General features: G+C 41.1%; 1 protein-coding gene across 1 annotated transcript in view; it reads left to right on the forward strand.

Moving 5' to 3' along the window:
• The window catches only part of PTPRG (protein tyrosine phosphatase receptor type G), a 785,024-nt gene that overhangs the window by 719,967 nt on the left and 49,504 nt on the right, over positions 1–15,553 (forward strand). Inside the window, 1 exon segment of the mRNA XM_020976382.2 lies at positions 10,404–10,495. Within this exon segment, the coding sequence (XP_020832041.1) occupies positions 10,404–10,495 (92 nt within the window).

Raw genomic sequence — 15,553 nt, forward strand, 5'->3', positions numbered from 1 at the left:
GTCGGTAGCTAGCTTCACAGCAGGAAGCGAACAATGTACATCCATTGTTGCTGACACACCCTCTGTGTATGCTGTAGAACAACAAGGTGTGTATTGAAGAGAATAAAGTCTCTGGGTTGTTCAATGAGCAAAGGCCGAGTGTCTTCAGAATAAGCATGAGATTAGAAACCAACCAAGTTACTGGTGCATTTGCTCTGATCATCTTTAGGTAGAGACATCACCAGACTTGGAATCTGTCTCTTCTTTTCCGAGTGAGTTTAGATGCCAGGAATGGTTTCTTACTCCTGAACCCAGTATTTTTTGCAGAAGCATTCAGATTTTTCTCCCCCTCTGGATCTCTCAGCTTTAATTCTTGATTCCCTCCAGATGTTTCTATAATGATTTCACTTTCTGTATGATTCGGTAGCATCATGGTGAGAAAGCTGAGCTTGAAGCCAACAGAACCTGTGTTCAATCCTGCCTCTGACAGGTATTGGCTGTGTGACCCTGAGCCAGCCCGGTAACCTCTCAGGGCTTCAGACAACTCTCCAAGACTCTGAGTTGCAGAGAAGGCATGGACAAACATTAATAGGTTTCATCCCCTGGGAATTTCTTATCCCAGTCCTTTTTCCCATCCTTATAATGTTGTGCTCTGAGACAGGCCTTCACAGAAGTAGAACGTCCGAGCTTCCTGAAGACGTTGGCCGAACCAAAAAGGCAAAGAAAGTTTGGGTTTTGAAATGCGTTCCATGGAGCGCCTGAACCGGGTGACCTAGGAGGATGGCGGTGGTGGCATTAATCTCTGCCCGCCTCGCTTTACTTGATACAAATAAAGCCTTTTATAAGTGGGCATCATATGATAGGGGTGCTCCTGCTTCTGCCTAAGGAAGCTTGCTCCTGAGAAATGTCACTAAAGACAAATGTCGTCAGATGTACGACACAGTAGTTTATCTACCGGCCGGGATGCAGACACCATGTCTACTTCATTCCCACTGGATTGTAAGCTGCTAGAAGGAAGGGACTGCCTCATTATCATTGTTACATCCCCAGCATGGTTCCTGTGATGCGTTGCTGTTCAGTCAGTCAGTTGTGTCTGACTCTCTGGGACCCATCATGGGGTTTTCTTGGCAAAGTGGAGTGGTTTGCCATCTCCTTCCCCCGAGGATCAAGGCAAATAGAGGTTAAATGAGTTGCCCAGGGTCACACAGCCCATAAGTGTCTGAGGCCAGATTTGAACTTAGGTCTTCTTGACCCCAGGCCCATTGCTCTATCCACTGAGCCACCTAGCTTCCTCATGCCTGTCACATAGTAGGTGCTTAAAAAGTACTTATTGATTAAGACTTATTCTTCCTTCTTTCTTTCGTTCATTTAACGAGTATTTATTAGATGACTATTGGTAATACATACTGCATGTGTACACACATAATCTTTCTCCTGTCCCTTCAGTATCATTCTTTTGACAACCTGGAAACCTTCCAGGTGGTTTGTCCCTCTGTGATCTCATTAATGAGGGTGCCTTTCCTGCCTTTCCTGAGGACTGTTGTCTGTGCCATTCAGTAAATCTGCACTGGGCGTCCACACAAAGTACTGAGCATTTTCTTCCCTTTCTCTTGCTTAGCACATGGGCTGTTCCTTTCTGCCTCTCTCTGTCTCTCTCTGTCTCTCTGTCCCCTTCCTTCTCTCTCTCTCTCTCTCTCTCTCTCTCTCTCTCTCTCTCTCTCTCTCTCTCTCTCTCTCTCTCTCTCTCTCTCTTCCTCCCTCCCTCTTTCCTTCCCTCCCTCTCCTCTGTGTGTGTGTCTCTCCCTCTCTCCCTCCCTCTCTCTCCCTCTTTCCCTCCCTTCCTCCCTCCTTCCATCCCTCCCTCCCTGCTCTGTCTCTCTTTCTCTCCCTCCCTCCCTCTCTATCCTCTGTCTCTTTCTCTGTCTCTGTCTCTCTCTCTTTCTCTCTCTCTCCCTCTCCCTCTTCCCTTCCCCCTCCCCCATTCTCTCCTTCTTTCCCTCACTATATGACCAACTCTATTTTTTCCAGCTACTCATCTTTCCAGTGACATCTTTACACCTCTTCTATGTAACTGAAAGCAGCTAGGTGGAACAGTGGGTAGATTGTGGGGCTGGGATTATGAGAGACTCCACTTCTAATCCTACCTCAGATACTTATCAGCTGAGCCAGTCATTTCACCTCCCCGCAGCCTCAGTCTAGCCATCTGTACAATGGGGGACTTGGACTCCATTGCCTCTTAGAGTCTATGATCCTTATTTGTAATGTCCTGCATGTGTTTTTCACATCCTTACCTTCCATTCTTTGAGGACTCTAATATTCCATTACACTAAAACTGACATAATTTTTCTACTTCCAAACCTTAGACCTCAGTCATGTCTCTGAATTCATTAGAAAATCAAGATTCTAAACTATAATAATAGGAGCATCCAGTGGTACATTGGATATTAGTGTTTAAAAAGGAGACCTTGTTTTAGGGAGAAGCTTGGGCTTATTAAATATATTTGAGCTACACTGTGGGTTTGGTGCAATATTCAGTTCAATAAGCATTTATTAAGCACTTACTATATACCAAGCACCATGCTAGGCACTGGGGATACAAAAATGAGATAAAAGCAATCCCTGGCTATGTGTAGTCTGTTTTAGTCCCTCTAACTCAATAAAAGTTAAAGTCATGGGTACCCTCCTTGTTGTAGAACCGAAACACCATTTTCTATCTTCTGTCCATTGGAAAACAGTTGACAACATCCTTAAAACTCTCTCCTGTCTTGGCTTCCATGATGCTGTATTCACTGGTTTCTCCTCCTCCCTCCATCTTCTTTACTGATTCCTTTTCCCTCTCTTGCCCCCTGTAACTAAGGGGCTTCCTTAAAGCCTAGGCCTTGGCCTTCTGCTTTTCTTTCTCTCCATCCTCTCTTCTCTTACTTTTACTACCTATGCAATCAATACCTACCTAGGCAATCAATGATCCCCTTCAGCCCCACCAGCTGCTGGTGACTTTCCTTCTGAGATTACCATCCATCCACTCTAAAGACATCTTGAACATCCCTCGTTGTTTGCTTCTTATCTTCCTCATGAAAATGTAAGTAGAGATTGTGTTTGCCTTTTTTTATACCCTTAGAGTCACTCAGTATCCAGTACATAGTAAATGCTTAATAAATGCTTGTTGGCTGACTCTCACCCCAAGGCTCAGTTTCTATATCTGTAAATGAGAGGTCTGAATTAAATAGCATTTTGGATCTTTTTCGATTCTAGAACTGTGATCCAGTGTGATCAGTTGAACTCATGACTTCTGAATTTCTCTCTCCGGTCTCAAGCTGATTTACTTTCTAGTGTCTAGTTTCCATCTGCATACTGGACTTTCCCATCTGGTTATTTTGTGGCTGTGTCATGCTCAACGTGGTCATAGAAACCAGATGCAATATTGTCCTTTCTGGACCAGCTCTTCCCAGATTTGCTTTATTGGCCAATGACACCACCATTCTCTAAGCCCCCAAGTTTCTATACTTGGAATCTCAGTTATTCCTCTCTTCATCTTCCATCATCTAGTCAGCCACCATATCTCTCTGTCAGTCATCTCCTTGTACTATTCTCTCTTCAGTCTTTTCTCCAGCACATCCTTTGTTTTACTGAAGGCCTTAAGAATGCTTATTATCATATGGCTTTTTCTGCCCAAAGCTTCAGTAACTCCGTCTATTTCTAACTATATCACATCTAAACTGCCCTGCTTGGCTCCCTGGAATTCTTTACACAACTATTAGCACCCTTGGTACTTCTCCCTACTTCCCTCATTTTCAATCTTATGTCCTACCATTGACAGAACTAATCATTCAAATATCAAGTGTTTACAAATCACTTACTATATTCTAGGCACTGTACTAAGAACTAGAAATACAGATAAAAGCAGAAAGGCAATCCCGGCCCTCAAGGAGTTCACATTCTAATGGGGGAAGACAAAGCAGAAGTAAGCTAAAGATGGGGGCCTGGACATCCATCCATTGAAATGGAGATTTTGAGAAGGACCAATTAAACAGTGAGAGAGGCCACTGTGGTTGAAGGTATTTCCAATGTGTGAAGTCCAGAGGTGGAATGAGTTTCCAGAGTGAAGAGGTTTCTGAAGCATTCTAGAGAAAGTCCAAAGAATCAGGAGCACAGCCTTCTATAACATTACTGGATTGAATGATTCACTTAGTAATGCACGTCCTGCCTCGGAATCTACTGCCTTGGGAATAGGACAGAATCATTCTTGCCTCATGTCACTCTCCTCACCAGGAAACTCTTGCCTTCTCCCCAGCTCCTATCTGAGACCTGCCTACCCTTTGACACCCAGATTCACTAAAGCTTCTGTGAGCACTCAAGTCTTCATTGGCCATAGTTTAAAAGTCCGTAACACATAATTTAGCTCTTCATTTGGTTTTGTGTTATTGCTGCTTGGTATGTGTTAATCTCATCTCCCTTATTCAATTATAGATTCCTTGAGGGCAGGGATTATAGGATATCCCTTTTCCTCTATTACTAGATCTGGGCTAAGTGTCCAATAGGCAGTTAAATGAGTATTTGTTTGGTGGATTCTTCAGAGATGATTAGATCCATTGGATATTTCCAGCAGTCACTGCCAGATAATATATAACAATTCTTCTCCTTCCCATGTCAGGGTTAGATAAATAGAGCATTTATTATGTGCTAGGTTTTGAAGATACATATATAAGCAAACAAAAAGTCCTTGCCACATTCTACGTGTGGGAGGCAACATATGTGGGAAACTGGCAGTTGGGTGGGCAAGAGGGGAGCCTCTACTAGGCCTAGTTCTGGGCAAAATAAGATGAAAGTTCACTTTTCAAAGCCCTCTGTCCAAGGGGTAGAGTATAAGGTTCTAGGGTGGGTAGGAAATAGGGTATAGGGATGAGCCCAATTCATCTGCCATTCCCTTCTATCCAGCCCACCCAAATAGGAGGTTCATCCTTAAGCTTGTGGTCCTGTATATGGTATAAAGAGCTATCTTATGACACATCCCAAAACTACATCCTTAAATTATAGACCTTGAAGAATGTGTTTGAGATGCTTAAAAAAAAAAAAGATTCCAAGGGAAAATAACTTATAGCCTCATGATTTATCAGATTAAAAACTAATATATGTAAAGTAACATATTAGCCATCTGTTCTTCTTTCTTATTTGTAATACCTACAATTTTATTTCTGGCTTATTTTAAAGGAATACAACAAAAAGAATATCTATTAGGCTTCTGATTTGTTTCAGTCATTTTTCCAGAGGCTAAGAAATGGGGTAGCTTCTGAATTTCACTGACTTTGATTGAAAGCAGGAATCCAGAATTGTCTGATGAGTGATGTTGGTCAATAAAGAATTTTTTAGACAGTGTATTATAACTTGCAATATGCTGTCTCGTTGTTTGCTTCTGGGAGTCCTGAAAGGGGCACATTTTAGTCTTCCTTTGATAAAAATGTCATTTTATGAAACTAGGTCATTCTATTTAACAAATTTCCATAACAGGACAGGAGTTTCTGCTCATGTTTCATAGCACTAAGTTGATCAGAATGGTCAACGGAGCACCATAATTTAAGGATGTTAGCAAGCTGTAGAACATCCAGACAAAGGTAAGCAGGGAGACAAGAATCTAATTCAATTCAATAGGCATTAATACCAAGTTCCTATTACATAGAAAGGGCAACTAGGTGGTGCAGCAGATAGAGTGCCAGGCCTGGAGCCAGAAGACTCATCTGATCTTGCCTCAGACACTTAGCAGCTGTGTGACCCTGGGCAAGTCACTTCACCCTGTTTGCCTCAGTTTCCTCATCTGTAAAATGAGCTGGAGAAGGAAATGGCAAACCACTCTGGTATCTTAGCCAAGAAAAGGCCAAATGGGGTCACAAAGAGTTGGAAATGACTGAAGCAACTGATAACAGCAACAGCAAAAATTACGTAGAAAGTATTATTCTGGGTTCGAGAGAAATTAAATACTCCCTACCATCCAGGTGCTCATGTTATAAAGAGAAAACACAACACTGAATGCAGAGAAGTAAATACCAAGTAATCTGAGGGAGAGAATGTTGACTAGAAGGAGCAGGAAATGCTTCTCCTAAGCCTCAATACCTCAACTAAGCTGTTAAGGAAGGTCAAGATTCTCAGAGGGCCCTGTGCAAAAATACTGAACAGGAGACCAAATTCCAAATTCAGGGAAATAACCATGAGCCGGATGCTAGAAGGTGAAGTGTATAAATAGGAAGAAATGTCAAGCAGATCGAGAAAGGTGAGCTGGAACCACCCCTTTACAGACCCTGAATGCCAGGCTGAGGAGATTGTATCTTGTCCTAGGGGCAGTAGAGAGCCAGTGAAGCTTCTTGATATGGTCAGACCTGGCTTGTAGGAAGATTGCTTTGGGAGCTGTGTGTAGGCTGGATTAAAGAAAAGGGGAAAGCAGAAGCATAGCTGACTGTAGATAGAGATGGAGGGCAGATGGATGTCTGGGAATGTTTGCCTTTGGACTGGGGACCATCACTGATACTTTTCCTTGAATCATGGATTCATAAGTATATCAACGTTCTCAGCTTTGTAAACATTTTCCACTAATATTTGTTCAAAAGAATTTTAAAACTTGGGTTCAAAAAAACAATTGCATCCGTAAATGAAGGGTTGGTATGGACCTGCCCAATACGTAAGAAAGACTTTAGTGGACATTAAGCTATACCAGGCATGAGTCAGTAGTGTGAAAAGGCAGCTGCATTCCTTTGTAGCATCCAAGATGGGGGAGGGTATAGGCTATGTCCTGTGTGCCTAGGTCACGTCCCAAATGGGTATTGGCTTCAGGTCTGCACACCACATTTTCAGAAAGATGTTAATCAGCTGTATAGCATCCAAATGGAGGTAACCAGGGATGATGAGAGGACCAGAATCCATGCAGGGATCAGTAGAAGGAAGTGGGGAAATTTCACCTGGTGTGGAGAAGTATTAAGGGGAGTACAATCATTTTCTTTACTAGCCAAAAGGCTAGGGTATGGGAGAAGGGGGTAGAATTTTTTTTTATCTCAGAAGTCAAAATGAAGATTAATAGATGAAAGTTACAGATGCATATTTCAGCTCGATGTAAAATATAACTTCTTAACAGAGTTGTCCAGAAGGAGAATGAATGAGTTCTTTATCAGTAGATATTTTCAAGTGGCAGCTTGGATGACCATTCTTTAGGAAGCTGTAGAGGGAGGTGCTTATGCGGGGATGGGGTCAGGTAAGACAGCCTCTGCGATCCTTTGTAGCTCTGAGGGTCTGTGATTCTATAGAATGGACTGTGACCCAGGAAATATTCTTGCTAAAATAAATAACTCTTAAAACTTATATATGTTCTTGCTTGATGAATAACTCGTGAAATGGATATGACTTTTTTTCTTCTCCAAACTCTAAACCCTAAACCTGCATTTTGTCTCTGAATTCACTGGAAATCCTGGATTCTGGGCTGTCATAATAGGAACATCTAGTATTAGTAATGAGCCTCCCTAGAAAACCTATTAAATTATTAAATTGCCTAGTTCCCCTCATGGCAGCAATAATGTCTCCTCCAGTTCTAAGCAAATAGGGAAAAAATGCCTAGTAGATAACAAAAGACTGCAGATTGCAGTCAGATGTTTGCCGAGTTAATACCTTTTGACATGTTGGATTTCTTCCAGGTTGGTTTTGTTTGTTTATTTGGTTGGTTGCTTTTTTTCCCCCTTAAGATTCTTCACTCTAGTGAAGAACTAAATATGCAGAATGAGACTCACACTTTTGGATATAGCCAACAAGGGAATTTGATTTGCTTAACTATTTATGTTTGTTAGAAGGATTTTGTTTGGTGTTTTTCTTTTTTTTCCCAATGAGAGAGATGGAAGGGAGAAAAAAAATAAATGCTTGACAATTTAGAAAATAAAATTTAATTTTAAAAAATGTTCTTTGAATAGATATGGTTTATCCTTTGATTATCTTTTTTATTTGTTTGTTTATTGATTCAACAAGCACTTTTAAACATCTGCTATGTGCCAGGTACTGAACGAGACACTGAGGATACGAAGAAAACAAAGTCAGCTCCTCCCTTCCAAAAGCTCGCATTCTATTGTGGGGAAACCAAAATGTGAACATAAAATTAAATACAAAATATACACAAAATGATACCAAGTAATTTCTAATGAGATGGGACCAGTGACTGGAAGGATGAAGATAAGCTTCCTGTAGGAGGTGCCAGCTGAGCTGAGCTTTGGAGGAAGCTAGGAACCTTAGGAGGGGAAGCTGAAGAGGGAAGGAATTCCAATACCCCTTTGATTATCTTTAAATAGTTAACAAGCTTTCTCAAGTTGACCCTCTCTTGCCCTCAGCTTGAGGCCTTTTCTTTACCACTTGTTCTCTCTTCATGCCTCTTGTCTGCTCTGAATATCTCTTATAGGAAATGATGGGATTGTTTTGGAAATTTCCCTCCATCCTACACCCTGCTAAATATTGTGAGGGGAACATTTTGGCTCTGCTTATTTTGTTACTGCATGTCATGTCATGTCCATTTTGGAATTCTGGGATTTCTTGGGTGTATCTGATTTTTGGTGTATCTAAGCGCCTGCCCCAAATTTGGAAAATACTTCTAAGTGATTTTAGGAAGTTCATCTTTAGGCAGATTTCCTAAATGATTAGGTTTTTAATTTTTTATGCAAACATTTTACACTCCACATTTGATCAAATCCCGTTTCCGATAACCACTTGGATGAAGCCCATACCGTTGCCTTCCTTGAACGAAGTAGAAAGAGACAAGTGATTTTCCCCTTAAGAATGATTCCAGTTTGAAAATGTCAATAGATGCAAAAAGCCGCCCCAGAGCTTTGCTCTCTCGAATAGAAGTGGAGTAGTAATGACATAGTCAATGGTAACTGTCACCGAATGAAGAGAAATCAGATTGTCAGGCCTGGATCTATAAAATTCTTGCCAAAGTAGGACCTCATTTACACATACATCTCTTCATACCCTTTGCTAAGAAAAGCATCTGTGACAGTTTAGATGTTTGTTCGTTTGCCAAAGATCTTTCACTCTGAATAAAGTAAATATCATGTCTGCTGTTTATCTTTAAAATCCAATAGAATATTTTAAAGAAGAAATATTGGGGGAGAAGGAAGGAAATTGGGGGGCCCCGGGGGTGAGCAGTGGGCTTTTTGGCAGTACTACAGTGCCAAATGAGATTGGATAAATCCATGTTTAATATAAAACAGGTGCAACGGCTGAGTGAGAACCATGCGGCCTAGGACTGTCCCTTCAAAATGAAGCAAGTGACCATGGATTGGGTTGTATGGTCTTCTAGAACCCACTCCCAGGCCCTGACAACTCCAAAAGATCCAGCTACTTTAGTCAGACTGCTTGTTTGGCATCGTACGGGCACAGCTGCCTCGATCAAAAATTTTGAGCCATTTTTTTTTTTGGCCTCAGAAGCCACTGGTACAATGCCATGTGTCTGCAAGTGGGTGCAAAACAGCTCCAACTTCAAAGATTGGAAGCAGGATGTAATTGCTCTATACTCAAAGGTGACCCCACTGAACAGGGAGTTTACATTAGAGAACCTAACAAAATGTCATGTCTGGGCTACAGAAAATTAGTCAGCAAAGAAACATCCACAAGAAGGTCACTTTTCATTTAAGAGCATGGTATGGTAGTTTAACAGAGAAAAATGCCTTGAATGGTGGAAAAAGGAGGGAATTTACTTAGTTCCCCCTTTGATTTCAAATTTGATTCAATGCAACAAGCTTATATTAAGTACCTATTACACACCAGGTATTGTGCTCAGCATATAAAAACAGAAGGAAATAGCCCAGTCCTCAGAGAGCTTTAGGATAGAACATGTACACAGCTGAGGCAATACCAGGTGATTTGAAAAGAGAGAGGGCACTAAGAATTAAGAAAAAGCCTTCTGAAAGGGCCCCAGCACTATTCCCCCATTTTACAGATGAAGAAACTGAAGAAGCTTACATTCTGCTGAGGAAGAAACCAAAACATACATGTCAAATTAAATACAAAATTTGCACAAAGTGATACCAAGTAAATTCTAGAAAGAAGGGAAGTGGTTTGCTCAGGGTTATACAGGAAGTAAGCAGAAGTACGATATAAACCCAAGTCCCCCAACTGCTGAGCCAGTAGGCTGAAGAGTCTCTAAGAGGCCTCACACAGCCCAGGTTCAATTTCAGATATATGCAAAGACTTAGAATAGGCACATTTGCCCTGGCTAATGCAACCAGACCCTATTTGAATTTGGCAGGGAAATTACAAAGTGCCTTGAACAGTGTAGGCATATGATAAATGTCGGTTGAGTTGAATTGAATGAAATCGCTTTTTTAAAAAAATGTGGCCCTGATTCATGAGATTGCACTTTATGGAAGGATTAGCGTGTGACTTTGAATGTCTTCTCCTTTCTACAGATGACATGGAAGCCATTCCTGTCAAGCAGTTTGTTAAACATATCAGTGAGCTCTATTCTAATAACCAGCATGGATTCTCCGAAGACTTTGAGGTAGGTGTCAGAACCAGAGCTGAGCTTCCAGGAAACTGACCCATGTTTGAGCTTTGAGGGGTGGAGTTTTGTTTTGTTTAACTCCGGGATGCTTTTGAGAGAACTCTTCAACTTCATGTTTATCGTTCATTTTCAAAAATTCATCTTAAATTAATTCATTTTAAAATACAATATTTGTGTTTAGGGTACATGTTTATTTTAATAGAACATTAATAGTTAGCATTTACATAATGTTTTAAGTTTTGCAATGCACTTTACAAATAACTCTTAAAATTCAAAACTCTGGGAAGTAGGCGCCCATTTTGCAGATGAAGAAACTGAGGCAGATGTAAGGTAAGTGACTTACTCAGGGTCACACAGCTGGTATCTGAGGCCAGATTTGAATTCAAGACTTCCTAAGAATATATGGTTAAATTATTGAACCACTGTGAACTTCAGCTTTTTCATCTATAAAACAAGGGTAATATCTGCCTCTACCTCCCCAGGGCTATTTGTAAGAATCAAATGAGACAGTGTTTAGAAAGGACTTTGCAAACCTGAAAGCACTATATAACTGTGAGCTAGTTGTATTCTTTTAAAAATTCAAAATAACGTTCTTTACACAAATTAAATTGTTTATTTTTAAAATTGTTATATTATTTTATTGATATCTTTTTGTTTTATATCATCTTAATTTCCAAATATCTCTCTCCTTTTACTGCCTATTACTATCATTATAAGAATTTAAAATAATATCCTTTTCACAATGTAAATTTTCTTCATTTAAAAAAACAAAGTCTTAGCTTTTGTTTTTATATTACCCTGATTTCCAGACATATCCCTCTCCCCTCTCCTAACCATCCAGCCATCCCTTGTTACCATGAATAGTGATAGGGGATAGGAACCTGGACCTATGATTTATTGCTATAGGGAATCCCAGGTGAGGAAATTTCATCCACCAATGCAGGTCGGCATCTTCCCTGCAACTTGTAGTCTTAGAGAGTTGTCTGGAGTGCTGAGAGGTTAGGTTACTTGCTCAACGTCACACAGCAACTGAGTGTCAGACTCAGAGTATGAATAAGTCTCCTCCCTGTTGGACAGATGAATACATGGAGGCCCTTTCCAGGCTAAGTGATCTGCCCAGAGCCACATGTCTTAGAAGTGTCCAGTCCAGGACTGGCCCCCAGCTTCTGGGCTCTTTAGCCCAGCCTCCATGGATTGATGAATGGGTGGGCCTCTGGTTGACTAGAAAAGGAAGCAAAATAGAAATGGACTCTTCTGCCTCCATCCAGACCTCAGCCTCGAGTAGCCATCACCATATTGGCTCTTGCCTTCTATGGTAAAGCAGGTTCTGGCTTGCCCCCCTTCTTCCAGGGACGTCTGTGAGCCCCAACAAGAAGGAGCATGTCTCTTCCAAGTGAAGGCGCAGGCTTATGGCTATGATAGATACTGAAAGGTTGAGAACAAGGTGGAGGGTAGCATGAAGTCCCCTGTCAGCTTTTGAGTGGAAGCCAGGGCATCAGTGACAGGGTGTAAATGAGCTGTTAAACAAACAGATTGTCCTCTTCCGAAAAGAAGCATGACTTTGGAAGCACGCTGACTGGAACTCGAGGTCCCCCATCCTCCCTGCCTTGCTGATAACTAGCTATGTGATCTTGGCCAAGTCACTGCTTCTCGGTTTCTTCATCTGTAAAATGGGGACACTCATAGCTGTCTTGCCTCCTCCTCCCCCAAGATGTGTTTAATGAGTCAATGGATACAGCTGAGCCTTAGGAAACCATAAATACTCTGCAAATGTCTTGTCTAGAGAGTAAGATGAAAAACAAAGATATTTAGCTTTATACATAAGCATCCTTCAAAGAAAGTCAGGTATACCCAGTGGTGGTCACAAAGGCAACACTGTTTCCAGGTGTGATGTAAAGTGAATCACAACCATTTTCTAAAATCCATAATCATAGAATCATGACTTCAGAACTAGACATTCCTCCCAAAACTCTTGTGGTTAGGCAGGATAAATTGATGGTAGGAGCACAGATTTTGAGTTGGAAGGGCCCCGAGAGACCATCTGGCTTGAGCCCCTCATTTCACAGATGAGGAGTGTTAGGCTGGAGAGGTTCGAGAGGGTAAGGCCCAGGGCACACAGGCATTGGAAGCCATCTCTTCCCCGCTCCATTCCCTGCATCAGCAGAATGAAACAAAAAGGGGGTAGAAGGTTGGGCTAGTCTCTGCCAGCCATCGAGGTTCGCATACTTTCTGGGAGAGGTGGGAGGGTCTAAATTATTTATTGCCAGCCGCGGACACTAACCAAAGAAGGCACCTATTCCGGCACAAGGAAAATGGTGTAAGTCAAACATTTTGTATTCATGAGGACGGTAAATGTGTGTGGTGTTAAAAGTGATTTAGTCCAATTGACTGTGGGCTGGGTGACTGAGCAGGAAGATTGAGGCATTTAACAATGTTGATGGTATTCAGGACAAACATTTATCCTCCAGAGAGCAGGATTTGAGCAGGACGATCAAATGCAGCTCCAGCTTCTCAATTATTTATGAATTGAGACCCCAGTGCTATTCATCACAGCTGGTTTTGACACCATTTAATTATTCAAAATAATCATCTACACCTCTGTATACTTGATCTGACTTAAAATGGGCTTTTCTGCATCAGAATTATTGCTGCTAACAAACCTGGGGCCTCTTCTTCCTAGTTTCATCTTCCTTCCTTTCTTTTTCTTTTTTCTTTCTTTCTTCTTCTTCTTCTTCTTCTTCTTCTTCTTCTTCTTCTTCTTCTTCTTCTTCTTCTTCTTCTTCTTCTTCTTCTTCTTCTTCTTCTTCTTCTTCTTCTTCTTCTTCTTCTTCTTCTTCTTCTTCTTCTTCTTCTTCTTCTTCTTCTTCTTCTTCTTCTTCTTCTTCTTCTTCTTCTTCTTCTTCTTCTTCATTTATTTTTTTCAAGCAGCAAAGCTCTTTTCCCTCCCAGGTTGAATTCTGTATTAGGGTCATGGTGCTAGTGGGACTGGAAGTGGGGAGAAGGAGGGTTATTAAGGAAGTTTTTGTTCTTGGCCTTTTATTCCCCATCTTCTGTTGATTGAAAAGGTATAGCTTATTCAAAGCAAGTAAAAAAATATCTGCTATCCTCAAAAGGACAGTGAGGCAGAAGTAATGAAAGCCAGTGAACTCTATAGTAGAAAAGGCCTAAATTTCCCCCTGTCTGGGCAGTCTGACTTGGTAAAACTTCTCAGTTATCCACTTTTTGAAAGAGTCTTAATAATGTCGAAGAATGTAATTGAAATTAATCATGGGCACTGGGAGTGGGTCCTAAATCTTAATTTAAAAAATGCTTTGCAGTGATGACATGTGTTGTTTGAATATAAAGACCTGATAAACCATTGCCTAAAATGGAGCTTAGCTTTTCTTGTAGGGCAGAACCTCTTAACTTGGGGTCCATGGATTGATTTGAGGGAGCCCATGGATCTGAATGGGAAAAAAATTACTTCTCTATTTTCAATATACTCTAACTAAAATTTAACTTTTCCTTCAGTTATAATTTTTTAAATATATCATTTAAAAGTATATAGTTTTAAAAATGTATCATTCTAAGCAGGGATCCATAGGCTTTACCTGACAGTCAAAAATGGGCAAGGACACCTGTTCTAGATTAATATAGCCCTTGGCTTGCAGTTTTTCCCAGTGAATTTGTTTTTACACTTTTCCAGAGGCGTGCTTCAACCCAGCACCCCCAGATTATCAGACACCAGTTGATTAATGGGGTTGAAACTGAAGTATTTCGGTAGCAGGGATTCATAACCTTTTTAGGGCCCGAGACTTTTTGCACAGTCTGGTAAAGCCTTATGGACTCCTTCTCAGTATTATGTTTTTAAATGCATAAAATAGGTTTGCAAAGAAACCCAATTATATAGAGATAAAAATATAATTTTTCCCATCCAAGTTCAGAGCCTCAGTTTCTTCATCTGTAAAATGGAAAGAGTAGTGATTACATTCCCTACCTCAAGGGATTTTTAATAAGGAAAGAACTTTTAAGAACTCTGTTTTAAATATACACGGGATTTTTTATAATGAAAGAACTTTTAATTACTTTATATAAAAATATATGCTATATAAACTTAAAGGCAAATCCATAAATGTGGATTATTATGGTTTCATAAATATGAGGGAGCAACATTTTAAACTATTGACATCATAACCATTAGCAGATTCTGAATCGATGGGAATAGCCCCAGCCCCTCTTCCAACAGACAGCACTGCTGCTATGATATGAAAAAAGCATCAAACTAATTTTTCACCTTCAACCTCTTTAAAATAAATTTTCCCCCTTCACTCTCTTGTGGAGAGAAGGGAATCGCCTGTGCTTCCTGAATCACTGAATTCATTGTAGCCTTAGAGAATGACATTCTCTTCTTCCTGGACATAATCCTTCAAACCTCCCGAGGTGCGTTGGTCAGAGCTCTCACTCCAAAGTCGGGGGCTTACCAGCCACGTGGATGGGCGGCATATTGATCACGTTAGGAAGATCAGAGGTTTAAGAAATAAACTAGGGGATGAGGTTGCAGGTCGGCCTTCTGACAAGATCTTTAGGGGAGGCCCTCCACTACAATTAACACTGATTGAGCTAAGCTCTGACTAACAAAGCCTCCACACTCAGGAGACTGGAGTCTCATCCAGCTGAGCCCCGACCACTGGTGATTTGTTAAGGGCCAATGGTCTCAATTACTTTGGGCAGAATTCAGAGACGTCCTTGACATTTCCTTCCGTGGTCCCTTGACTGGTGATGTAATTAATGCCTCATGTGGATCACTACACGTTCACAGAAACAAAGGAATGCTGGGGTAACATGCATAATAGTTTCAACACTGTTTTCTGGCCCCCAGCTAAACGTTGCTAGGGTTGGTTTTAGATCTCAGAAGACCCAGATTTTAAATGGAGGCCTAAGTAGATAAGCCTCCAAGAGCTGGGCCTGGAGGCAGAGGCCTGTGCTCTTACTGTTCAGTTGTTTTCAGTCATGTCTGACTCTTGGTGACCCCATTTGGAGTTTTCCTCAGCAAAGATACTGGAGTGGTTTGCCATT

This window comes from Phascolarctos cinereus, unplaced genomic scaffold (assembly GCF_003287225.1).
Source record: "Phascolarctos cinereus isolate Bilbo 61053 unplaced genomic scaffold, phaCin_HiC Scaffold_4;HRSCAF=312, whole genome shotgun sequence".
NCBI lineage: Eukaryota > Metazoa > Chordata > Mammalia > Diprotodontia > Phascolarctidae > Phascolarctos > Phascolarctos cinereus.